Source organism: Brienomyrus brachyistius, chromosome 19 (genome assembly GCF_023856365.1).
Source record: "Brienomyrus brachyistius isolate T26 chromosome 19, BBRACH_0.4, whole genome shotgun sequence".
Taxonomy (NCBI): domain Eukaryota; kingdom Metazoa; phylum Chordata; class Actinopteri; order Osteoglossiformes; family Mormyridae; genus Brienomyrus; species Brienomyrus brachyistius.
Genome location: NC_064551.1, coordinates 12433200 through 12459169, shown reverse-complemented (window position 1 = coordinate 12459169; position 25970 = coordinate 12433200). Strand labels below are relative to the sequence as shown.

The 25970-nt window shown below is 41.9% G+C and overlaps 3 protein-coding genes across 4 annotated transcripts; all 3 read right to left on the bottom strand.

Annotated features, from left to right (window-relative positions):
* Positions 1-6: 6 nt before the first annotated feature.
* On the bottom strand, positions 7-8242 carry LOC125714732 (GTP cyclohydrolase 1-like). Its single transcript, XM_048985631.1, has 6 exons — positions 7718-8242; positions 6093-6202; positions 4801-4856; positions 2846-2877; positions 2506-2590; positions 7-1580 (listed from the first exon to the last, which is right to left on the bottom strand). Exons 1-6 carry the CDS (start codon positions 8055-8057, stop codon positions 1451-1453), a joined length of 753 nt encoding a protein of 250 aa, XP_048841588.1. The 5' UTR covers positions 8058-8242; the 3' UTR covers positions 7-1450.
* A 3286-nt stretch (positions 8243-11528) lies between these two features.
* Positions 11529-17045, bottom strand: styx (serine/threonine/tyrosine interacting protein). 2 transcript variants are annotated; one of them, XM_048986156.1, is made up of 12 exons: positions 16836-17045; positions 16372-16404; positions 15435-15488; positions 15131-15228; positions 14935-14995; positions 14793-14829; positions 14572-14611; positions 14397-14447; positions 14190-14262; positions 13987-14080; positions 12829-12935; positions 11529-12510 (listed from the first exon to the last, which is right to left on the bottom strand). In XM_048986156.1, the coding sequence occupies exons 1-11, from the start codon at positions 17031-17033 to the stop codon at positions 12862-12864; spliced, it is 813 nt and encodes a 270-aa protein (XP_048842113.1). In that variant the 5' UTR covers positions 17034-17045; the 3' UTR covers positions 11529-12510; positions 12829-12861. The 2 variants fall into 2 exon arrangements, with proteins under 2 accessions (XP_048842113.1, XP_048842112.1); XM_048986155.1 differs by having other exon boundaries at positions 11529-12935.
* A 1353-nt stretch (positions 17046-18398) lies between these two features.
* Positions 18399-25397, bottom strand: psmc6 (proteasome 26S subunit, ATPase 6). Its single transcript, XM_048986040.1, has 14 exons — positions 25273-25397; positions 24803-24882; positions 23900-23939; positions 23689-23741; positions 23533-23600; positions 22831-22945; positions 22660-22747; positions 22405-22466; positions 22183-22306; positions 21700-21761; positions 21455-21575; positions 19932-20012; positions 19131-19202; positions 18399-19039 (listed from the first exon to the last, which is right to left on the bottom strand). Exons 1-14 carry the CDS (start codon positions 25355-25357, stop codon positions 18921-18923), a joined length of 1170 nt encoding a protein of 389 aa, XP_048841997.1. The 5' UTR covers positions 25358-25397; the 3' UTR covers positions 18399-18920.
* Between the last annotated feature and the right edge of the window lie 573 nt (positions 25398-25970).

Genomic DNA, 25970 nt, shown 5'->3' with positions numbered 1-25970 from the left:
TCCCCATGATTTCCTTAAGGTTTATTCTTACCCTTCAGGCATGAAACACATAGCATATGACATAGAATTACACATAACATACAGTAACACAGATTACACGCCAATGCTTTGGCAACAGAAATGCCCAGATGTGTTTAATACTTTGGAATGCTTTAATACGATGCAGATTTAAATCAGTTGGATTACTTTTAGTTGTTCATCAGATGTTTCTGTCCAAAGCAACATGAATTGAGGTGGTTGGTTATTTCAAACACAGTTTCAGTTAAACACTGACTTCTAGAGTAGTGTTTCCCAACCCGATCCTCGGGGTCCCCCAGGCAGACCACAATCCAGGGGGCAAAAACACAGACTGTCTGGGGATCCCCGAGCACTTGGTTGGGAAACACGGTTCTAGGGTACAACAGCTATTTCCATCTTGGGGCCATCAGCCAGCTGAATGATGCAGCAGGACGGACACACCATAGCTGCTCTTTATCACTGTAAACATGATACCATTACCTGTGGTTGCCATCACATATTACCGGGTCAGACAAACACCAGTATTTATTTCAGAGTCTCACTGCCTGTGTAGATTGGCTGACTTCAATATTAACTTCTGAATCTCAGACCTGCTGCAGCCTACGTTTGCTTGACACTTCTATCTGGCCCCTGGTGTAAAATGGATTCTTACTAAAACTCACCTCTAGAGCTTCTGATGTCCCAATATATCTAACATGGCTGTCTACAAACTACCACCAAGTACTACTATTCGATATAATCACTACTTAATGATTGTAAATACTGCATAAGCACAAAATGTTATGTTCTTCATCCCAAGGCCTTGCCACATATTAATAATATTCCCCATATTCAAATCCTAAAAAGGATGCTAACAATGTTAATATACTGTTTGGTTGTCCAGTTATTTCATCGTTGTCAAAGTGTCCACAATAAACCTCATCAGCTTTTTTGTAATTCAGATAACATGACTACAACCATGACAATATGGCATTTGCAGTCAGTTATAATGAAGGCTAACCACATGAAACATGTAGTTAGCCTCCACAGCTAGTTGTAAAGGTAAGGGACTGTTTATGGACTGATTTAGACGTTGTGCTCATGAGTGACCCCTGCTGGCGATCTGTTGCAGTACATCTGCAGATGGGCCTTAGGTAGGCCTTATCATTTCTTCCCCAAATGGAAACAATATCTCTGATTGGCACTTTGAATAATTATTTCACTGGAATTTCTGTGCTTGGTAGGTTCAGCTCGCAATGAATTTAAAACCAGACTGTACACACTCTAAGCACATCTAGACACATTTGATGTGGATAGGCCATGTTCTGCATGTCTTGGAGGTAGTTCAGTGGAACTCATACGGGTGCACTGAGACATACACAGACGGCACATGGATTTTACACACGGGTTGGCATGATGAGCTGGCGAAGGCTTGGCGTTACGGGATGTGCTTCTAAGACCTACGAATGAGCTTCAGGAATTCGTCCCGCGTCTTGGGGTCGTCACGGAAAACTCCCAGCATGGTGCTGGTGACCGTCTTGGAGTTTGTCTTCTGCACGCCCCTCATCACCATGCACATGTGACTGTAAGGGAGGGAAACAGCTGGAGTTTAGAGGAAATCCCCCAGACAAGTGCGAGCAGTGACGACTTCGCAAGCGTCTAGGGGCACAGCGCCGCGTCATTCATGTCACAGGGATGCATAAATGTTAATGAAACAGGTACTATACTTCCCCAGACATTCTTTGCATCGTTACTGTTTATTGATGTCTATTAACTGATGCCACTAGTCATGTCTGAGGACGGTGTGTGGCTCGGTGGGATAGAACTTCAACATGCAATCGGAAGGTCACTGGTATGACAGTCCAGGTTTAGCAGATCGATCCCACAGGGGCAGTGAGCATAGGCCTAATCCCCCCAGCTGCTCCAGAGGTACTACAAGCTGGCTGACCCTGTGGTGTGACCCCCCCCCCCAAAGCTTGCTCTCACCTCTCCATGAGAGTCATGGAGTGGAAGATGGGGTAGGTGAAAAGAATTTCCACACAGGGATCAATGAAGTATCCTATTTTATGCCTGTATTCGTCTACTGTAAACCTGCAATTTCTTTTGGGTTTATGTATGCATCCATCCATCCATCCATCCATCCTTGAAGGGCGTTGTGTATCTTTTATTCCAATACTGCTTACATTTAGATCTGGTCCTTCTCTGGATGCTTATCCTAAAAAGCAATAAATGTAAATGTACTCTAAATATGCGTAGTTCATGTTGTCTGCATGTAAATGGTGATACACTGACTTTGGCTGTGAGTCCACTACAGGAATAGGAACAGAAATGTAGATGGGATGAAACTGGAATGCTAGACCATCAATGAGGTGTTTCATTTTCCCTCCAAAATTCACACCAAATTCTCCACGCCCTGTAATGCTCGGAAACCCTTAAAGCTTTTTCGTTTCCTCTCAGGAGATCCATCAGCATTTTTTCTGGAGGCTGGGAGGCTACAGGAAGACTCACGTGGCCTCGACGATGACCCCGACGCCGGCCGGCTGCAGGGCCTCCGTGATGGCCGTGGCGATCTGCTTGGTGAGACGCTCCTGGACTGGAACACAGACACACACACGCAAAGTGACAGAGAGCCCTGATTAAAGATGCAGGGGCTCCCAGGACGGCCAGTTCACACTCACACTCCCACATAGTCACAATGGACACCAAATGCCATGTGTTCGTCGTCATTTCACTAAATTTAAATTCACTTGAATAGGGACATTTTAAGACACATTTGTTACATTAACACTAACTTCCCAATGAATGTAAAACACAAATTACAAAATTACATAGTTGAAAAAAAAATTACCTTGTAATCGCCTACTGTACATTTCGACAACCCTGGAAGGACAGGAAAAATGTACAGAATATTAATTAATGAAATCAAAACGCCGAGATCAGTAATAACATGAGCATGACTTCAATGCAGGAGTAAACCCATGGGAATTAGGGAAACGACAGACATCTGTAATCAGATTAGCGTACAAAGACGGGCAGGCTGCAGTTAATCTAAGACCCCGAGGAGGTTCTCTGATGGCTTCTACAGGAAGCTCTGGCACATCTGAGGCATTTTCCAACATTTGCATCCCCATTTTCACCTTATCTGGGATGACCAATTCATCCCATTTAGCCCCCAGGGGGCGCTGTTTGCCATGACTCATGAGTCACTGAGGGAGCCTCGACCCAGATGAGGATAATTTGATTATTTCCATCCTTACAGGAGTCCCAAACGAGGTATCTCCATCCACAGAGCAGGTCAGCTTCGAATAAATATGCTAAATGTTTCCCATAAGGGGGGGGGGCTTTCTGAAGCCAAGGCATGTTTTTTGTGCAGCCCTGACTATGCTACTTAATAGGCAAGAACAACATTAGAAAGAACCGATTTTTAAAGCTGCTTTTAATCTCAGCCAGCGTGCCATGTGTGGAGGCCATCTTGTGGTTCTCATGCCTGTTGACAGTGTCTAGGTTCAGTGCAGCGTGAGTGGCGTCCCTCCGCGAGCCTTTATGGGAGGGCCCCCACTGGCTTTGCAGATAAGAGCCGGCTCCATCTTGGTGTGTTCCGGAGCTCCCTATTGGTGTGGAGGCGAGGTGACGCGTTCATATCCCAACCAATCACGCAGAGTGGAAGCAGCTTATGGCCACTGGCTGGGTTTCTTGGCTTTCTGCTGGAGTGCAAGTGAGCCAGACAAAGAGGTCAGGAAGGATGAGTGGCTCACTCACATCACGCTTAATCTGCTTACAGCCAGTGCACTGGTCCTTAGGAGGACACAGCCCTCCAGGAAGGAGGGCAACGACTGACACCACCCACAACGCAAACACGCGCAGCAGAAAGGGACACATTCAGCCGGAGAGATACCTGTACCTTCGACTAGTATCTAGAAACACGGTGTCCAAATGGAACTTAGTTCATTCAGATTAAATCAAAAGTTTTACATCTTTATCATTCTACACCTTTCTTAATCATCTATTAGTGAATTTATAATAGTAATTTTCATTCAGAAAAAAAGAGTTAATGATCTGGTGTGTGTATTTCTGTTGGTGTTTGGTAGTTTCAAATAATTCTCATGTAGAACATTTCTTAGAATACACAGCTTCAATAAAATCCAGACCCTACTGCATATACGAGTATCAAACTTGCCAAGTTCATCTCATGCATGCAGAAATATGAGAAAGGAGAAAACGCGACTCTGTCCATAATTTGTCTGTGACCTACACATCCGGGGGTCAGTCTAATAGTCAGAGGTGGAGATTTCAGGTGCAGAAAGTATAAATCCAGAACAAGATTTTGTTTCAACCAACCAGTTGCGTACTCTGGGACTCTTTGTACTCACCTGGTTGGTTGAAATAAAGTCTTGGTCTGGATTTGTACTTTCTGCACCTGAACTATCCACCTTTGCTGATCTATTACATTGCAAAGCAAATCATATGAAACCGAACTGGCACAACAGTAAATATGCAAAATATTATAAATGATGTGTGGAAATCCACTTTCACTGTGGACTTTTCCAGATTTTCAAAAAGTCTTCTGCAGGAAGAATATAAACAAACAAATAAATAAATACATTAATAAATAGGTAATTTACATCATACCTATTCAAACATTCCTGTGATTCTTGTTCTTGCAATTTTTATTAAAACTACTCCATATGTCACACACATGCTATTTGATACTGCTGTTGGCCCTGGAATACCAAGGGGAAAGCGCTCAGCAAAATGAGAGGGCGATGATTGCTGTGAGCCTGTTCTCTCAGCTGCTGCACTCACCTGACCAGTTTACTGAGTCCCAGTACCTTCTTGCAGGGAAGGTAGCCGACATGAACCTACAAGAGATGGACACCACAAAGTGTGCTGACAGGTCCGAGCCATGGGTGATTTTCATTGAGTTACCAGCATGGTTGTGAAAGATCTGCCATAATGACACATCAGAACTCAATGAAATGACAGTATCTAGTCTTTGGTTAGGACATACAAACCATCACCGTACACCTAGAGTGCAAGAAGGGTGGACCAATTACTCATTATGTTACACAGCCATATGTTGTATATATACAGGATAATCCATACTGGTGTCACATTACCGGGTTGCCTCGTGGCAATCAGAACAGGCAACCTTCATTGTGTAAACTTTAAGGTCATCTTGGCAGGAATTACATCACTCTGCTTATGGTTTGCAGACAGAGCAGGTATTGTGATGGTGCTGGGTGGAGCTACAGGATCTCCCAGTTCATCGTGATGACGGGTCACGGTTTGGTCTGAGTCAGAGCATCACGAGCACGTGGAGGCTGTTTAGTGATCATTTTACAGGGATCATTGAGTTTCCCGCTCATGGGCCAGATGTGGACATTAGACAGGCCACATCCACTCAGAGACTATTACACATCCAAATTCTCACAAGGTATCAAGCACATTTCATGATTCAGGAAAAATAAGGACCTCATGTCAGACACGTCAGACATGTCAGTTTGTATAGCCATTTGCAATATTCAAACATCTAAAAGTGTGTGTTATGTTAAAAGACGTTACGTGCATAAATAAAGTTGAAGGTTCACGTTTCATGATTGTATGTTGGCTCTCACCTATGAAAGTTTCCCTCCAAGAAAATTTCTCTTTTATTGTTGATAATAGAATCCCAGAGCTTTCTTGAGTAGACATATCTCAGAGGGTTATACCTCTTAGCACATCTCAGATCAAACTTGGGCTACCACAGCATTCCATCTAGACCAGGGCTCTTCACGTCTGGACCTTGATTCCAAATCCAGGCCTTGTTTTCAATTCTACAATTAGTTTAATAATGACTGATTCTGATTGGCCAGAGGCTGCACACCTGGCTCACGGGTAAAGGAAGGCTGGGAAATCAGCAGTACTCAGAACTGAAGGACCATCAGTTGCACAGCCCTAATCTCAACAACGAACAACCCAGGATGTTGCCACTAAGTCACCAGCTACAGCTTCTTGATATGTGTCTTTGTGATTCATTTAGTTCATGTGAGGACCTCAAGCACCAAAATATTTGGTGATTTCTTCCCAGGTCATAAGCAGGAAGACAGAGGCCCTACCGTTCCAATGAAGGGCACCAAGTGATGCTCACACATGGAAAACATATCGATGTCCTTCACTATCACCATGTCGTCGTGGCCTTCGTCGAAAATAGCATCATTCAGCACATCTGAAAGATAAGGAAAGCAACATACTATGCCTCTATATCAAATTCTATGTGTTATACAAAAACTCACCGTTGCAGCACCAATTTGCAGCACAATTCCGATATGTGTGGTTCTGCTATTAGTGCGCATTATCAGAAGGTTGTTGGTTTATATCCCTTGCTTGGCAGAGTAATTTTGCTATTGGGCTCTTGAGCAAGACCCTTTAACCCCGGTTGCTCCAAGGAGTGGCTGACCCTGTTTTCTCTATTGTACGTAGCTTTAGATAGACAGACAGACAGACAGACAGACAGACTATTCTCCTCTTCATGTCTGATGTCAGACTGCCTGTGCCATCCTTGACCTTCCCCCCCAACTCCACGCTCTCAACAGGATCATATCGTTATTCAAATGAAATCCAGCTACCTCTGTTTACAGACAGAACTGTATCTCCTGCTTCAGGATTTTTAATTTCCTGACTGGCTATCTCATAAAGGGCAATGTTTCCATGGAGACGAGGTAAGCAGCCTCTGACGTGTGACTCTAAGGTCCGGTGGTGTGCTCTCTTGGCATCGGACCCTGTAGCGTGAACTTCACGTTGCACTTAACCAGGTATGACAAGAGACACCAGCACTTGGGTCTAGACACAGCAACGTCAGTGCACATGTGTACATTTAGAAACACGCCTTCCATTCTTGTCATACTGTGATCGCACCCAGGGCACGGCAAGGGCAGAGTCCATACACTCATGTTCTACACTTGTGGCCAAAATTGTGGAAACACGTAGCATTTTTAGCATTAAGCTATAAAAATTACTATTACATTGAACGATTAAATAAGCAACTGGAGCATCCGATGAATAAAGTTCATTGTTTCCACAATATTAGGTACCATAGTGTAGTCACTGCTTCATGTTTTCTCTCTTTTTTAAAGAAATAATAACACACACTAATTGATTCTCTTTATGTCAATCCCCCTCACCCCTCAACAACAAAAAAAAATTAGCTACAGATGTAGTGGGAGTCAGACCAGTCCAGCCAATCACGTCACAGCATGCAACTGATTGGTGCGTTTCTTCGTGAATGGAACCAAACGACTAACCAGTACTTGACTAAACTGGTTAACGTAAGCCTTCCATGCCAACCTATGCTTTTCCCATCTTGAAAAAGACATGCTACTCCTTTAAAAATTACTTTAAACTGGATATTCACTAGGGGCAGAATGAATTAAATAATCATATACACGGTGCGTTGCCATTTCTTTGTGAAAGGCATTAAACCAAGTTATGATATACCTGTTGGAGTGAGCACCGAGGATAGCTAATTAAACGAACGAAATGCACAGGCGATACCGATCCTCTTCCTGCATAATATGTTTGTGTCATCGGAGAACTTAAAACATCCAACTTGCAAATCAGTGCTGGATTTATAGAAAGAAACAGCAGTCAAACATCATGTGTATTTATAAGTAACTTGACAGCTTACTTAATTCGATTTTTCAAAGTGACGCTGAAGTAGCAAGTGTCCCCCTTTATAACTCACCTTGGATGTTCTCCTGGTAGCCTTTGGTAAAATACTGCATGGCCTTGGCCGCTCTTGAAGGCGTCTGAAGGAGTCCGGGTCTCTCTGGGTTCTCTCCCAGACCTCTGAGAATAGTGCTGTAGGCTGAAATAAGGCTGGGCAGGCTGATCTCGTTATCTTCCACACTTCGGGTGCGCATTTCATTCCAAGTAACATTGCCGTAGCCTTTCTGAGGGTTTGGTACCAAGACTGCTTGCTTACTGTTAGTCTCTTTTAGGGAACTGGATACTGGCCCCGTCTCCGCCAAGTGTCCGGACCTGTCCTTAAAACTAACCCCTTGCCTCGTGCTTGAACCATCCATTATTCCAGGTTATAGTCTGACTTTTTTCCACTGTTTATAAGAGATAACGGTGTACTGTCATCAGCCTAGTCTTTTGCGTTCTGCTGTTCTCTATGTAAATGTCCCCTCCGGTGAGCGTGCGCCGCTGCTTGTTGGGCTTTCTGTCTTTTTCATGTACCTGAAGATCGAGAAAATTGTTTTGCTTCAATCCGCCCCCCAGTATACTCAGTATTTGCTATTGGACGCCCCGCTGAATTGCGTCACGTAAGTCAGCGGCGAGCACCATACACCGATGGGGGCTGAGCCTACGGATGACACCTAGTAAACCTGAATCGAAGTATTTCTCAGAATGTATAACCTGCCGTGGACACGCTGTCCGCAACCCATTTGTTTTTAAGTGACACATAACAGCTTCGGTAACGGAGCATGTCACTAATACGTCTATCTGTATATCTGTAATAACACCGTGATCGAAAGTACAGTTCATTTATGATGCTTGTTTTATATATATATATAGCAAACAATGCAGTGATTGTTGAACGTTGACTAATGGGCTCTTCTTCATGGAAAACACAATGCAATAAAAGTATTTTTGACCGTGGAAGTTTATTATTATTATTATTATTATTATAACCATTGGACAATGTTCAGAATTAACTATACGCTATCCGGCGTTACAGCATTCCATTGTTCTGGTAATAGCTTATTTATATCGTACTTCATTATATATGTGCTGCGTCGACTTGATGGCTTATTCGCATTGGTGTTGTAAATAGCCTTTGTCTGTGTCCCTGATTGTTGCATGTGCCGTTACCTTTGTCGTGGGTGAGTCCTGACTGATCCTCGTGTCTGTATAACCACTTTGTAGATACTTACCGTGGGTAGAACCCACCTTGATCCACACGTCTCGGTGACGGTGGGTGTACGTTGAGATATAGTTTTGCCTCTGGGTTGGACAACAGTTCTTTTAAAAGCTAACAATAAAAATTGCGGCGTTATGAATATGTCGATATCTTTTGTCTGGCGCTTTGGAACTTGGAGCTGCTGAGAATCACCATGTATCAGTTCCTATGGAAGTGTACTGAAGGCTGAGAAGGGTGGTTCATATCCGAGGCACGGAAAAATACAGCGAATAAAGGTATTTGCGCTGAGCAAGTGGATGATTCAGCCGTAGGTATGCGTCACTGCCGCGATTTCGTGTACCAAGTGCAGCAGGAAAGATCTCTTTCACGACCGAATTACCTCTTTTGTCTTTATTTTTTCTTTTTTTAAGAATATAAAATAAGCACAAAAATAAATTAAATACCACCGGAGCAACTGGACTTTAACCCCCCACGGTCTCTACAAGAGAATTTAATCCCTACCCCTCAGGAAACTACAGCCCCAGCGTCACCGGTGACATCAACCCCAACCTCACAAGGGCCTCTACCCCAACCTCACTGGGGACTCCAGGCCCTACCTCTCAGGAGACATCAACCCCAACCTCACCAGGGGTCTAGCCCAACCTCACTAGGGAATGTACTGCAAGGTGTGTGTTGGATGTTGGGCGAGAAAGAGAGAGAGGAAATAATCTATGACGTTACTTACCGTCTGCTATTCCCGGTTTAACTACTGAAACGGATTTGGCTGACAAAACAACTTTAGATGCATGAATAAGCTATAGAACTCCAGCTGAAAGAATGGGCACCGTAGCATGATACTAAGAATCAGATCTTGGAGAGGTTTTAATCATATAATATTGTGAAATCACACGCTCTTATTATGATGACCGTAAGGCTCTTTTGGTTTGCAATCTGTTGGCTGGCCTACTATGAAAGATTTGTTGAGTGAGTGAACATTCAGTACCACAACTTTAAGAACCTGAGGTTTTAATTTCACTTCATTAAGGTGGACACACATCACACTAATTAAATTACACTGATCGGAACCTTTCTACTGATTTTTCTCTAATGCTACCATGCCACCTTTTATTACAAATGCCAAAGATATTTTGGCTAGTGGCATGGATTCTTACACCATTGTATTACCAACAGTTGTCCTCACTGCATAACAGAGATGGGTGTAAACGTCATTCATTAGACACAGATCCTCATCCATTCCCCCACGCAAGCTTTAACATATGAGAAACCTCTTTAGTAGGTGACTGTGGCTTTTGCGGAGTGACACCGTCTCTGATAAGATTCCTGGGTGAGTGAGAGATGTTGTATTGCAGACTTCATATAAGCACTTTTACCATAGAAAAATTGAGGTACAGCCCATCAACTTTAAGCAAATATATGTGTTTCCAGAACAGATTACAAATATATATTAAATGTACTTTTTGTTAGCTCTGCACGCAGACGTGAGCCAGGTATGCGGTCTCGGCAGCCTGTTAAGACGACCGATCCTTCGAATGACTACTGGCAATGGGCTTGATATGTGTATTTGTACCGTGAGAGATGTAAGGAGCTCCAAGAAGTGGACAAAATTCCGGAGCCTCAGACTGCTCCGAACAACAATCCGGCCAACATTCTGGTGGATATGTAGGAACTCTGGGATTTTCTCTGTTATGCCACTGACTGTGACACCTGGGAAGCAGAATTTTTAAAATAGATTTGTTACTCACATCCCTGGTTATTGATGAGTAGGGTTCTCTGTGTTTGCATCCATGGGGGGATTTTCTGGCTGGCTTGCAGGTGTTGTAGGCTGCACAGTGCTGGTGATGCTGGGGGCTGTCAAGACCCCGATGACACAGACTATTCTGTGGCTGCAGGCTGGTTGGTGTGGGGGGCCGCAAAGACTGAGTGCAGTGAGGCTGGAAGGGTGGTTGGGGCTTGGGTATGGGGGAGCATTCCTCATTGAGGGACTCGGACCGATTCAGCACCGGGTACCAGTCATTAAGCTGGAGTGGTAGCTGTGAATCAGGGCCACTCCAAGGCTGCTTGTTGCTTTAACCTCTATGGATGACTGTCCAACTCTGTCATTTCAGAGGTAGATGCTGAGATCGGCTCAGCGCCCATGTGATGCGATCACGGCAGTCAGGGGATGCCAGGTCACTGTTGGCATGCCAATGTGGACAGAAATCCTATAGGCATCTAGGCCGAGAAACACTGCACTCAGCAGTGCCAGCTACATGCATACATCACTGTCAGTGTAGTCTCTCATGGCCTGTCTGGCCTACGTTTTCCTCCTATTGACTGCATCCAAAGACCACGGGTAGTTTTATTAATTAAAAAAAAAAAAATCAGAGGAGATGACAGGTTTAAGGTTACTAATCACAGATTAACCTGGTATATGGTGTGGAAGCAAACAAATCAGGTCTGTCAACGTACGTATGCATATTAAAATCAATCCTGACATTTTCATTACCAAAGTAAAATTTCAAAACACTGCATGTAATTAAAACTTGTGTTGGGAAGTACAGTTCAGTGATTACCAGCATAAATTACAGTGCAGGATAATAATTACGATATGCCTAAGAATAATGATAATAATGACAATGACACAGAATACTCCCGATATTAATAGCAAAAAGAATTAATTTTATTTTTCAAATTGCATTTTTAGCTAACTGCTTTGCACCTATTTTCTATTTACAACATCTGCTATAAACTGACTCATTTCTTCCACAGGGTTCGTCTATTTACAAGGGGGTGGGGGGTGGGGGGAAAGCTCTCACATGGAGGTGACAGCGAGTGAGCACACTACATGGGGATCAGCGGAATTCGCTTCTCTCCAAATTAAAGCTTTTTTTCTTTAAAAAAAAAAAAAAAAAAAAAAACGCATTGTGTCTGCTGACTGAAAACAGAAGCTTTGAAGACGCCAATTCCGTTGGGTCTCAGGACTGACCCCGCGCATACGAGCCGGGCCACGTGACTCCTGCATGTATTTTAGGAACAGCTGTCAAAATTTACAACTGTAATTACTATCCACAGAAAGAACCAGAGACTTCATGGCTCCTGGACGCGCAATATCCTGCACTGCTGGGGGCAACATTTCCTTGGAATGGGGGTGGTGCATATCCACATACTCCCTATGCTAAAGGCTTGCTATGCATTACATTGCCCTTCAATGCCTACTCTTAATTAACCAATTCCATTCAACCTTCTGTATATGGATAAACCGCTGTCTTATGTACACAGAAGCCTAGAACTCACAAAATGTAAGTTTTGGTTTAGCTGCCCTGATAAAATTGCATGGTACTCTCTTATAGCTTCCATAAATCTAAAGAATGCTCCTTATCGCCTCTCAATGGACATGCGGTTTCACTGCAGGTGGCTCTACTGAAGCTTTCTTACGTGTACCAGTTGAACGGATGAACAAAGGCATAAAATCCATTTGTATCCCAGAAACCCAACCTTCCTTGCACAGCCAGGCTCACAGCACATAACTGCTGGAAGGTCCTTCCTGCCTCAGAGTTAATAGACAGGACGGGTACAAATAATGTTAGCCGAGCCCCTTTTCACATCCAATCCTTCAGGTCGTATTCTCCATCCTTAATAGTGTGTACCACAATGGTGGGAGCAGGGAAAAAAAAATAAAAAAAACAAAGTTTGAAAAGTGCATTGCTTAAATATCGTGCTGCTGAAAACACAGAATGTTTTAAAAACATTCTAATATCTGCAGAATTATATATATATATATTCTCTTCAGTGTTTAAATATGAAAGACGAAAAAGGTCTGTAGCACCAGGAGCCAAGAGTACGGTCATCCCTTAAAATGATAAACCCAAGCAGTGTGCACCTAATCTCCAAAGAGATGCTTCCTTTTTCAATTTCTATAAAATGTAAAAAAAAAAAAAAAAAAAAAAAACCTTAACAACAAAGCGCTGTCTCTCTTGGCCGGCCTATCTGTTCTGTGCAGCAGTGACTGAAAGGCCCCCACAGTCCTCATCATCTTCCAAAGTACGTTTCAGACTTCCTAGAAGGGAGACAGCACCAGGGAAATCACTCTTAGCTTATGGCGAAAGAGCACATAAGAAGTTATACTCGGATTATTGCTGATTGTCTATCATCAAATACAGGTATATTAATCCCAAAGAACAGTAAAGCCTCAAACAGAGATTCTCCATTCAACTTAACTCCCCCTTTCTTACATCATTAAGATTTATTTTCTGACGTACAATGAAGGTCTGCATTCTTAATTTAGGATCTTTGCATAGTTATAATATTTATAATCGTACAAACAATACCATCCCTGTGTAACCCCTTGTCTGAAATCAACTGTGATATATATTATTCTATGATTAAATATTCTAAATATTGCACTGAGCCGATATCAAAGATCGGAATTGGAGCCGATTGAGCCTTTTTTTAAAAAAGATGATCAGTATCAGCTACCATGGCCTAATCCAAAGCCTGATCTATTTCATTTCCCACATCTGCCCAATTTACGTCAGATGCAGACTGTAAGGATACGTCACACGCTGCAGTAAGTCTGAGGCACACGGCTTGAAAGTACAAACTATCGAGCCCAACACCTACCTGCAACGTTTACAACACCATCCTTCCAAGAACAGATAGCAACACAGCGTCATTTACAACAACAAATCTAATTAGGCATTTGCAGAAAAACCATATGGAAGAATACTGGGAAATGGTGAGGCTTACAGAGATGGAGAATGCACTGACATCTACTGTATGTGTAGCCTGTATCCAATCAGGACTCAGAATAGGCAGATATAAAAATTGACACTTGATCAGGTCCTGGTACTAAATAAAATGTCCTTAATTCTACTTCTGTAATTACATTCTATATTATTTTATTCTATGTGCGTATTTTACACACACACACACACACACACACACACACACACACACACACACACACACACACACACACACACACACACACACACACACACACACACACACACACACACACAAAAATGGATCTCCTCACTGTTTCTGAGCGTTCCACTCCACTTACGCAAATCACCCTCATTGGTTGAAATGGTTTCTGTGTCACTGACCTGGCATCCCAGCCTGCATGGAGAAGGACCTGCCAAGCTGGACCGGCGACATCATTTGAATAGTGAGCTTGGCTAAGTAGATCGCCTCGTACTCCTGGAAAACCAGGAGCAAATTATCTTCGGGTGAAAAATCAAAGCAGATTACTATGAACAAACTGAGTACAAGCAGAGGCGGAAACCTAAAGAACTACAGAGACCTTTACCTGTAACTGATGCACAAAGCCCACATTGGGATTGATGCAAAATCTTCTCTCTTGTACATGGCTGAAAGCATCTCTGTATACCAAAAACACAGTGCCAAAAATTCAAGTATATTTAAATATTCCATAAATCAAGTGCACACTCTACACTGTCAAAAATCATTTTAAAAACAAAGAAGCATTAACAATTTAACCGGTTTTTAATCTTACCTGTATTTGACACCAAACGTCTCCATAAGGTAAGCAATCACTAAGGCAGCACTACAACAATAGACAGGAATTTGTTACAAGAATGGTGGACAAAAGGCAAAGATCTTGCAATGGAAATACAAGAGGGAATTTTCCACAATTAGGTACAGCTGGTGAAAATGCAAAGCCGACCCACCTTCTAGATATCCCTGCGTTTCCATGAACAAGGACCTTTCCTGCAGACAATAGCAATAGTAATAAAAAATGCAACAACAAAAAAAAGAGAAGAAATCAGCGAAAATACATAAAAGATTGCAATGCATGATAATTTAGAGCGCAGGAAAATAAACATTACTAAAGAGTTAAACTAAAAGTAAAATAAAACACATATAGTAGCATAACTTTAATGTCCTGTACCTCCGGTACTTAAACTCTCATCGATGAACTCTTTTGTCTGAGGAATAAAATTAAGACAAGATAAGGAGCCATTCACAAGTTCTGGAAACTTTCAAGGCTGTTTACAGGTACTGGACTCACGTAATGTGCTTGGGCAACTCACCATGGGGAAAAACCTAATTATATTCTCCACAGGGTTGTCAGCAATATCCAGAACAAGGTATCTGTATGTTAGAGAAATATTGCCGTTTTAATGTTTTAACTCATGCAACTACAGAAAAAAACGCAGTCAATATAAAGCAAGGTATGATTGCTTTTCAGTTAGCCTAAGTATAGTAGTATGCAGAGAAATCTCTCACCTAAATTCCTGTGGGAAGTTGGGCTTGATGAAATTAGCTTCAATATCCTGTCTGATGCAAACTATATGAGTTATCCCTCTTTTCTCCAGAGTAGAAAGCTGGAGAATAATTAGATTGTATAATTAGCGACACTTTTTTTCTTTTCTTTCAAAAAATAGCAGGGAATAATGACACTCAACACGGTGAGGTAACCTGGGTAACAAAAGCTCACCAACATTCAACAAGAAATGAATAAACCAAGCAGGGAGCTGTCTGACCTTTAATCGTTAGCAACGATCTTAGCCTTCCTAAACACCATCATTACCTTGCTCTTCATTGCTGCCGAATAAGGACCCAGAAAAAGACCAGGAAGGATTTCCTGAAACAATGAAGTTCTAGTTGTGATAAACATGGATTAAGATAAAAGGTGTCGATCATCAACAGCAACATGTCCAGTGGAAACTGGCACCTAACCATCGGTGTGCAGTGTAATCTCTCTATGATACGACACTGGTTAAATTGAATACTTTTTAATAGAATGTATTTAGGCAAATAAAAAAAGGTACGATTATGGTAGCTGTGTAACATCATTGCAGTAAAGTGCTAAAAGACAGGAGTGAAAATGATTTTCCTACCAAAATGACTGAGTATTCTGCTGTTTTGTCAGAGTGCAAAGTAATCAGTGTGAAATCTATTACAATAATTATATATTTTTATATTCAAATAATTGCTAGATTTTTTTTAATAGGTACATTCAGAAAAAAAGTGAAAAATATTTCTCTCTGCTGACCTGGGGAACATCCCAAAAGTACAAACAGCATTGATGATAAATGGTACATCAATGTTGCACAGAGTCCATTTCAGTACCTTAAAAGTGACAACTACCTACAGCTAAGGGGACAATTGGTAGACCCTTGAGGGTACAGTTCCAGTGACAAACAAAAGTACAATTTTTCTGAGTGTATGTGCTGATGTTAATAACCCGGTGTGCCCATCAACCTTATTATTGAAAAAATACGGAAAGTTAAAAAAAAAACTGCAAAACGCTCGTAAAGAAGTAAAACTACAACCCAAATATTTATATTTGTCGAATACGAAGTACACCATTCCCGTGTATAAATCGGCAATATTACTTACTTTACAGATTTTTTAACGTTGATTACAATCCACAAACGTGAAGATTTACGATATATTACTTTTTTCACTAAGTACTTATGACCTGCAGTGGGACACTAGGCATGATAAACCACGATTTTAGATACCTGCATATCTCGCCTCATCGGATATGCCCAATCCTACGAAAAGGAAGAGCACACGTATAAGTGACTGAGTGGCAAAATATCGATCATTAGCATTAAGTACCACACCTACAACATACAAAACAAAGTCGCTTCATACCGCTTAATAACTACTAATAAAATTATCAAAAGTTACCTCCTACGTGCGGTTGTTTTTACAGTCAAAGTGAAATTAAGATGCTAAAAGCTAATATATTTTAACCTATTATTTACATGACAGGGTATGTAACGTTAGCTTGCTTTTCATCAATAAAGTTACATTACTATGGTAATACCACTTAAAGGCGAGCTGTTTGTTGATTGTTAGCCATTTATTACTGAACAGCACATTCTCAAGATTACACGTTACCGAAATCCCTCAGTACTGCCCTGGTACTAATAAGAAAGCAGGCTAGCTCAGTAGTAGTATTTTCTGTAATGTTTCTCACCAGCTGTTCCTCCTTTGCGGATGGAAGAGACGGAAACTGGAGTTTGTTCTTTTCGTCCATGGTGTAATATTTGAGGCCGTTATTCAAAAACGGAACAACGGGAGCGCCGCCTAAGTGGTTTGTTGGGGACCTCCACGACGTCCACATGCAGGTCCGCCATGCCGCTTCCGCTATCGGCTCGTCACGTGACCGCCGCATGCGCTGGGAACTGCGAGCTCGCGCCTTGCTCCTGTGACCGCGCGCGGCACAGTATAAACGTGTCCCTTATTGGTGGGGGCTGGTCTGTTCCTGCATGTGCGGCGTAATACGACACACAAATCTCAGACCCAGTCCCTTGATTTACCTGCACCTTCATGGATCTTTCAACATCCCGTGATCCCTAGATGTGAAAGAATTTTATTATATTCAATTACGTGAATTTACGTGAGAGTTTATACCTCCGACTCCCAGGAAGAGCCAATTTGTACCAATGAAATAAACAAATTAGAAACCGGTGAAATCATGACGATGACCAACAAAAAAGAGATTACACGTTGTCGCAGCCATGCCTAATGTAAAAATAAACTTCAATATCTTTTATTATAATTGTGAGATCACATGAAATTTTTAGAGAGAAAGCATGAGAGATGGAGGCTGCCATTGGGTGTACCCTAGATGTGATTCCACTCCACTGCAGATCACACACGCTTTCTCATTTCTTACAAACACTAGCTAGTCTGTTTATGGGCACTGGGACAAAATCAAGGTACTTGGAGGAAACTCACCGAACACAGAGAGAACATGCAAACTGTGCATGCACACTACCGGTCAATTGATGAGTGATTTATTATTTGTATATGTGATTATTTGCTATGTATTTTTCTTGGAGACACGCACATACAAAGTGTGTACTTCTCAGGCACGCCACACGAGGCATTGCAATGTTGGGACAGATAGGCTAAACCCATCACAACTTCAGAAAGCACTTGATGCAGGAAGTCGAGATACAGATAGAGTCCTGGTCAGTCCCTTGGTCCTTCTTCCATTTGGGAGGTCGTCCCATTCAAGTGCCCCTCCTTTGGATCCCATTCTTATCAATATCCTTTCCTCCTACTTCACTCCTTAGGGCCCCAACATATCTTTTTCACTCTCCATGCTTCATTATCTCATCAATCAGGCATTTGATCATGTCATCCTCCTCTTCGTTTTCACCAAACCCAGTTCATCGCCCTCTAGTCCTCAGCTTTTTCTCCCCCCATCGCCACCCCCCCGCCTTTCCCCTGCCCTGACATCACTCCCAGTCCATCTCCCAGCATACAATAATGGCCGGCAGAGCCTAATGCATCTCTACTATCTACCAAGTAAAATACCCACCAGCTTACTCAGCTGACACCCCAACACATACCTGTCCTCATGATTTACACACATTTCACGACACCCCGCAAGAGACCAAAATCAAGCAATTACACAAAATTCTCACACTGGAACTAGGGCATTATTTAGCTAACTCCACACTTAAGTTTCCTTGCCATAGAAGATATTCAGAGACACACAAATTCCAAGTTTCAATGGTCTGAAAACACATTTGCAAATAGTACAGCAGCCTGTTCAGTTTTATTCTCAGATTTGTATTCAAATGGCAGTAATTTACAATGTAGTGATTATGTATACAGGTTTCATCAGGGCACATGAACGGTTTTACCAGCTATTCTCAAGCAGAGTGTTTCCTCAACGCGGCCCTCAGAGAGACCACATTTGTACCTTCCCTGCTCCCTACCAAGAGCTGAGAGGGAGCAGAAAGATGGGAGTGTGGGTGGCTCCCAGAGAACTGGATTGAGAAACACTGCTGTAGCACATACATGTTCAAGTGATTCTAGTTAATCTGCCCCCCCCCCAGTATTTGTACTGGAATTTGGACATCAGACCCAAAAAGTCAACCATTAACAAAGTCAACCGATCAAATAAACAAAACAAGTTTATTGGACATACAAAAAAAACACGGGTGGGTATAGTTGTGTACTTGCTTTAAAGTTATATTCTTAATACAGAAATGACAAACGTTCCAAGTTTTTTTTTGTTTTTTTACACACCAGTTGGCTGCTGGCTTTAAACAGGCTTGTAATCCAGCTTGGATTCAAGCTTTTTAGAATCAGCCACCTTGCGCACCGCCTTCATGAAGTCTTCCTGAGTCACATACTCCTTAAATGCACGGATCGCAAACATACCTATGGGTGGGGAGGGGGGAAAAGGTCAAAAATGTTACAAAAAAAGTCATACATATTCCATTGTATTTCCACTCAGATTTGATTAATTCACCTGCTTCAGTGCACACATTCCTTAAATCCGCTCCATTAAACCCGTCGGAAAGCTTCACAATCGCTTCATAATCTGCAAACAAAAGTGAAACACCTTAAAAACTGCTATTAACCTTACACAATCTGTTGCCCCTCGTTAAAACACCTTTATTAATTTCTAATTACAGAGTCCCAAAAAGTTGAGGTAGTGTCAAACTTGCATTCAGTTTCCCACGGTCTATTTGGAATGTCTTAATTAAAATGTGAGCAGGATGAAGACCGCTTTGGTCTTCACACCTCTCCTCAGGGGCACCTCAGACATTCCATGTGTTCATTAAATTTCACCAGCAGCTCAATTAACCGATTGAATTATTTGACTGAGGTATTAATCAGTCAAACAAGATGTGCTAGAGGTCAAGCTAAAACAACGCCACATGGGTGTGTTGTATGGCTGCTACATATACTGGCGTGATTTTAGGCTTTGAAATGACAGTTTCGACAGACACAATATTACAGGTTTCACATCAACATACAGATCATTTAAGCATTTTCTTTCACTGCCCAAGACTTTCATACAGCACTGTATATCAATGTGACAGACAAGGTATAATACTGCTTTCGTAAAACGATAAACTGCTCTGTAACAGTTATTGCTGAACAGAGTGACAATTCTCAGTCCTGGATAGATCATTTTCTCCCTACCGCTGTTTTCTGAGACTAACCACAAGCGCTAATCTTTGCAAGTAAACAATGACATACTATTCCCTGGACGTGCCCCATATATTAAATGCCAGACAGATTCACATCTCATTGCAAGACCGACCTATGTCTCCATGCTTGGTGATGGGGCCAGAATGAATCTTCAGGATGTCAAGGCGGGCCTGCTCATTGGGTAGCTCAATGTCTGAAAGTGATGGGAGACAAAGCATGATGTTTTCAAGCCAAGGCACAAGGCTTCCATGATGTTTAATGTTAATATCAATGTTGCATTTTATGCAAACGCACCACAAGGAGCATAATAGTCAACTGGGTTGAAGTTAGGCTTCACTAATATCCAGTTGTTCATATTATTCAGACATTGTACCATAGGAAACAAAACTTTGCAATTTTAATGACTTCCTTCTCAAGATTACCTAATATAGTGATGCCTGCGGTTCACAAACAATTTGGTTTGCGACCAAGATTTTAGTGAAAATAAATGCATTGGTTCACGTACAAAATTTGGTCAAACAAACAGATTCCTCGACCAGATTCCTTTTTTTATACCAGTGTAGCACCGGCGAGGTGCATGTCCCAGCATGTCCCAGCATGCAGTTGTAAATAGAAGGACCACGACAGGCAACCAATGAGCACCGAACCCAAATACAGACAGGAAACACGAGGCTGTCAGATGCCGAACTGCAAGATGCACACACGGTGGAAGATTGATACATGCTAAATACAAGTGAGGATCGGACCGGGTACACACAAGACACGGGTAAACACACGTGTGACAATAGGGAAATGCAACCATTAACATTTACACCACCACCACAAGGGTTAATGACCGTTAATAAAGAGCGTGTTTTCCCCGACAAGCAAGTCTCCATGTCTCTCTCTGCTCCTGCGATGCCACCTGTCGTCACACTATATTCTGGTTTTTACTATAAAAACCAGAAAATTAACAAAAAAAAATATTTGGTAGGCCTGTGAATGAATGAATTGAATTGCAATGCTTCCTTAGAGGAAAAATTGCCTTGGTTCACGCACAAATTGGTTCACGACCACTTTGCGGGAATGGATTGTGTTCATGAACCGCAGGCATCACTGTAAATGTTTTAAAAATCTGTTTAATGTTTACCGGCGATGCTTTTGTACGAGTTCTGCATCCACTGTCCGAGTCAAACTATTTCGTCCTTGCTATCAGATTCACTCATAGATAATGTGGCACATTTATGAGAAATTTAACAAACCGAGTGGAGTAAAGCGAAAACCAACTGGTCATCAAAAGGACATTCTCTTTCCGCTGCACAGAAATATTTTGGATTCCGCACAGACGACAAGCAAAAGCAAGTACTTTGTCTGCAGCGCTTTTTCTCTATTACTCGCAACACCACCACCAACTTATATGACAGACTCGACAGATAAAATTTATTTGGCTATAGTTTGTCTTTATAAATATTACGATACTTATCGCGAAAAAAAAAAAAAACTTCATGATATTTCTCCAATATCATGCAGCTGTAGCAGCCAGTGAGACACATAATACCGATTTGTTTTATACATGTTTCTGTTGCTTTGGATACTGAAACAGAGCATAAATATAATGACCGCAGTCAGGTAAAGGCAACAGGAGAAAAAGCTTACGAATCTTGCGGTCCAATCTGCCAGGTCGTAAGAGGGCAGGGTCCAGGGTGTCTGGCCGGTTGGTGGCCATGATCATTTTGACTCGGTGCAGAGTGTCAAATCCATCCATCTGGTTTAGCAGCTAAACGGCAAACAAAAATATGAAGAAAGATTTAACATGTACAATGTCGTTTGAAAAATAATATTGGAACAAAAACAAAATAAGTTAGCTGATCGTATGTCGCATAAACAGACGAGAAGCTCACCTCCATCAGCGTCCTCTGGATTTCTCTGTCAGCTGATGTTCCCTCAGAAAAACGACGACCACCTTTAAAAAAAAAAAAAAAAAAAAAAAAACAGAGATAGCATCAATCCTGAGAGGTCAGCCCAAGTCCCACGTAGGGCTGCAAGATTCCGGCAATTTTCCTGCTATACCCCATATATTCCCATGTAAAGTTTCCAACTGGGAATATTTCCAAAATTCCCCATCTAAACTTCTCATGGAATGGAAAGTTTCAGGATAGTTCACGGATATTTTCCGCCCCTTTGCAACCTTATTGAACTCTCCTGTGTGGTCAATATTTTTCTCATGATTATCCGTTAAGCCTTCCAACGTAATAGTCAAAGAAAAGTAAAGCATGAGATTTTGGGAGAGATTTCGCATTTCGTGCAAACCAAGTAGGCGCAACTCCTCCCTTCCCCTTCGGCTCGAACGGCGCCTACGGCGAGACCTCCGACTATGCAATTACCGATAGCATCAATCTCATCCATGAAGATGATGCAGGGCTGATGGTCCCTGGCATAGTTGAACATTTCTCGGATCAGCCTGGCACTCTCCCCAATGTACTTGTCCACAATGGAGCTGGAAACCACCTACAGAGCACAGAAGGAGAGTATTCAGTGTCAGGCAAACCAAAGAGGTAATAATGCAAAAAATACAGGGCAGTGGGGGGGGGGGATTGGGAGCTCACCTTCAGGAAATTGCAGTCAAGCTGACTGGCCACTGCTCTGGCCAAAAGGGTCTTTCCAGTACCTTTTGCAAAGAGGCAAAAAATAATTGACAGGCTCATATTCATGCTCAAGAAATTACATACAAGGCCACACAAAAATTAAATTACTGAAAATCTGACAGCTTTTACGACATCGGTGTAGTAATCAGAGCCTTGCTTTGCAAAAGTTTACAATCCTGAAAAATATGAGTCTAGTATTTAAGGGGATATATTCACCTGGGGGTCCATAGAGAAGGCAGCCCTTTGGGGGAATAATACCCACCCTGTGGAAGAGCTCAGGGTTGGTCAGCGGCAGCTCGATTACCTGAACGGGGAATTTAAAGTTAGACTGCAGGGAGGACAACAGGACTGAGTCTAAGGGACACGGGAGAGGTCGCTGGCACGTACCTCTCGGAGCTCTCGGATCTGCTCCGACAGGCCCCCGATCTCAGAGTAGGACACACTCCCTGGGTCCTCGTGGGACATGTTATAAACCAAAGGATCTACTTCTCTGGGCAGGTACCTGTAAGAGCAGATCAGAAATGAGTCAGAATTGAAATGGGCCAAACACACAGCACTTGACTGGGAAACTAAAAATCCCACTTAGTGAGTTCAGTAAAAATCCGTCGCTGGGGGGAAATGCATGATTTAGCCGGTTGTAGAACTGCTAGCTCTGGATGTTTAACCATTCAGGGGTGGCACTAGGGAGGGGCTTGGGGGTACTGTGGCTACCCCTATAACAGCCACAGCATAGCATGAATACTATAATATAACATCGTTATGTTTAACACTGAATGCCATTGAACCTGGGGCAGAGCGGGCACTGTGTATGTATCGGCGTGTTTAAATGTGTCGGGGGTGCTGCAACAAAAATTGAACTGCAGCAACCAGCATATTAAGGGGAAAACATAAATTTCAGAGCAGCAAAGCAACCATAAAACATCAGCAAAAAAAATCTCTTGTGGCACCCCTGAATCAGGATGCAAGTCTACGTCCAAATACATGGTAAAAGGAACAATATGGCTGAAACTAAATGTGCTGGAAAGGCTATTTTATGTATATAAGCGGTGTGAGCGTCAGGCCTGCAGGTTCTCCCTCTGGCTTTCATACCTCATGATGGTCAGGGTGGTCATATCAAGGGCCACTCGCGTCCCAGGTTTCAGTTTAGATTTATCCAGCTGTGTCCAATAGAAAGGCACGGTCACTCACTCATGCCAAACACAACAGCCCCGGGACTGAATTTTCACTTTAAGACTAAGATCCTACCTGTCGACGGCAGCCAACGACATATCGAGGTCCATTGGTGGCTTTGACAATGACTACAAGATAACGAAGGGTGACACAGCAGTTACAGGACAGCTAGGGAAAGACTACATGGAAAAGCAGTCCCAATGATCACACAAATTCTAAACCCATTTAGTAATGTACATTCCAGTAAAGGATTTGTTTCAATAAATGGTGCTGACACTGTACTCACATTTCTCCTCAGTCAGCTGCTTGAGGACTTCACCAACAATCTGCAAAAGAAATATGTTAAGTACCACCAGCATCACATTATCAAATTACAATGGTATACTTCAGCATAAAATGCCAAAGCGTAAACAGAAAACTCTACAGAGTGTTCTTGTTTTTAAAAAGCCAAAATATGACCGGGTAGTTTTATTTATCATGTGACACCTATAGCCTTGATCAGGGGTATTCTGTAACATGTTCGCAAAAGATTTGAGTGTCTCATGACTTACTTCCCAGCAAGGTGGATAGTTCTATAAATTTATAAGGGACATGTCCCTTAAGGGTAAGAAGAACCGTGATTAAATCCAAATCCCTAAGAATGCGCAACATATAATTCGTAAATCGAAATTGCTAATTATTAGTCAACTTTGTAGCTCAGAGTAAAGTTGCCAACAAGTAAAAGTTACTCGCAATAAAATACCATTATTAACGATAAATCATGCTAGTTAAACTAAACAGGGGTACAGTCAGGGGTAAACAGGGGTACAGTCAGCTTCGCCATGAAAAATAAAATGTTTCCCGTTTTTACGACGGTTCGAGTCACGATATTTCGACGATGAATAAACGTTTTTCACTCTCAGTACATTATTCAATAAATTAAAAGAGATATTAAACATTTATTTACAAAACATGATTTGTGTTAATGGTTTTGCCATTAACTGGAGGCTAATGTAAGTATTCTAAGCATGTTTAAGGCCTGCAGCACGTTAGGCTATGATGTTCGCCAGGTTAGGTGTACTCTACTAAAAGGCATTTTCGCCTTACGATAGTTTTATCGGAATGCAACCCCATCGTAACCTGGGGAGAAGATGTACTCATTGCATTTTTAGTAACTCAGATGCAACGCTTAAATTACAAATATTCTTACCTGACCAACACTTTGCAACGCTTTCAGGTCATTTTCAGACTTTTCATACTGCTTCGTCAGTTCTTTCAGCTGCTCTCTCACTATAAGAAGCAAAGCTCACAATATTAATATCATATAAACATTATAGCCCCTATACCATCGGTGGCATTTCCCCATCAGAGACAAATAGCAACTAGGTTAATAAAACCGCCGTGATATAAAACATCAATAATCCAGATCTCAGTACTCAATAATGTTTTTTGTACTTCAATTCGTTTACAGTCATAATAGAGGCAATATATTAAAATACACCGAAAGTAAATGTCAGGTGTGCTAGCTGACTAGCTAGCAGCCGGTCTCAAGGATGACAAAGCGACTTGGCTCGTTTTTGCTTATTCCGCTCGTTTTAACACTTGTAACAATGGGATTCTGTCGCACGACTTACGTTAAACCTTACAGTATAACATAAAATATTACTATACAACACATACGCTCTTTCAAACGCCCATCGATCTCCTTATGCTCAAGAAGCTTCTTTCTGTAGTCCTGCAGACCCTTCTCCCTGTTATCCGCCATGTTGTATTGACTGCACGGGCCCCGCGCGGCATTGTGGGAATGCTTGGGGTAGACATCCGCGGCCCCGCCCCCGCGTCTGCGCTCGCCAATCAGCTTTAACGATGTTGCGTAATTGCTTTAGAAAAGTTGAGATGTGGTGGATTTCGTTACCCTAGGAATTAGAACTGAAATTTTATTTTATTTTTGCTGTGTGTAAATCAGTGATGATGTAAAAATAAAAATGTACAAATTTTACTTATTTAAATTTTACGTTTGTCAAAAATGAACTTCTGAAGCTGTTGTTGGTAGTCTAATAATAATTTTGCAGGTTTTCTTCATTCTTAAACTTTACTCGTAGTAACAGACACTAGCCTGTAGAGGAAGATGTAGACTCACTTATATTCAAGTCGCCAACTTGAAATGCCTGAACTTCCAACTGTCTTACGTGGATTTTAATACACTCCTGCAGATTTCTTTTATATATATATATATATATATATATATATATATATATATATATATATATATATATATATATATATATATATACACATTTTTTTTTTCGATAAATAGCTAAAGACATATTTAATTATCCTTTTGCAAAACTCTAAAAGAGTTCAAAAGACTAAAACAT

Bases quoted from the DNA above. Each gene is read 5' to 3' on its own strand.
- psmc6 (XM_048986040.1), bottom strand. From the start codon at position 25,357: ATGGCGGATAACAGGGAGAAGGGTCTGCAGGACTACAGAAAGAAGCTT. The intron at 22,748-22,830 runs GTACGTGCCAGC...TTCCCCGTTCAG, and splicing joins AGATCCGAGAGCTCCGAGAG to GTAATCGAGCTGCCGCTGAC. The intron at 20,013-21,454 runs GTAAGCTTTTTC...CATCACTTTCAG, and splicing joins CAGATTGGACCGCAAGATTC to ACATTGAGCTACCCAATGAG.
- styx (XM_048986155.1), bottom strand. From the start codon at position 17,033: ATGCGGCGGTCACGTGACGAGCCGATAGCGGAAGCGGCATGGCGGACC. The intron at 15,489-16,371 runs GTATCTAAAATC...TCATTGTTTCAG, and splicing joins CGATGAGGCGAGATATGCAG to GAAATCCTTCCTGGTCTTTT. The intron at 12,936-13,986 runs GTCAGTGACACA...TCTCCCTTCTAG, and splicing joins CATGCAGGCTGGGATGCCAG to GAAGTCTGAAACGTACTTTG.
- LOC125714732 (XM_048985631.1), bottom strand. From the start codon at position 8,057: ATGGATGGTTCAAGCACGAGGCAAGGGGTTAGTTTTAAGGACAGGTCC. The intron at 6,203-7,717 runs GTGAGTTATAAA...CTTATCTTTCAG, and splicing joins CTACCAGGAGAACATCCAAG to ATGTGCTGAATGATGCTATT. The intron at 2,878-4,800 runs GTGAGTGCAGCA...CTGTCCTTCCAG, and splicing joins GGACTCAGTAAACTGGTCAG to GGTTGTCGAAATGTACAGTA.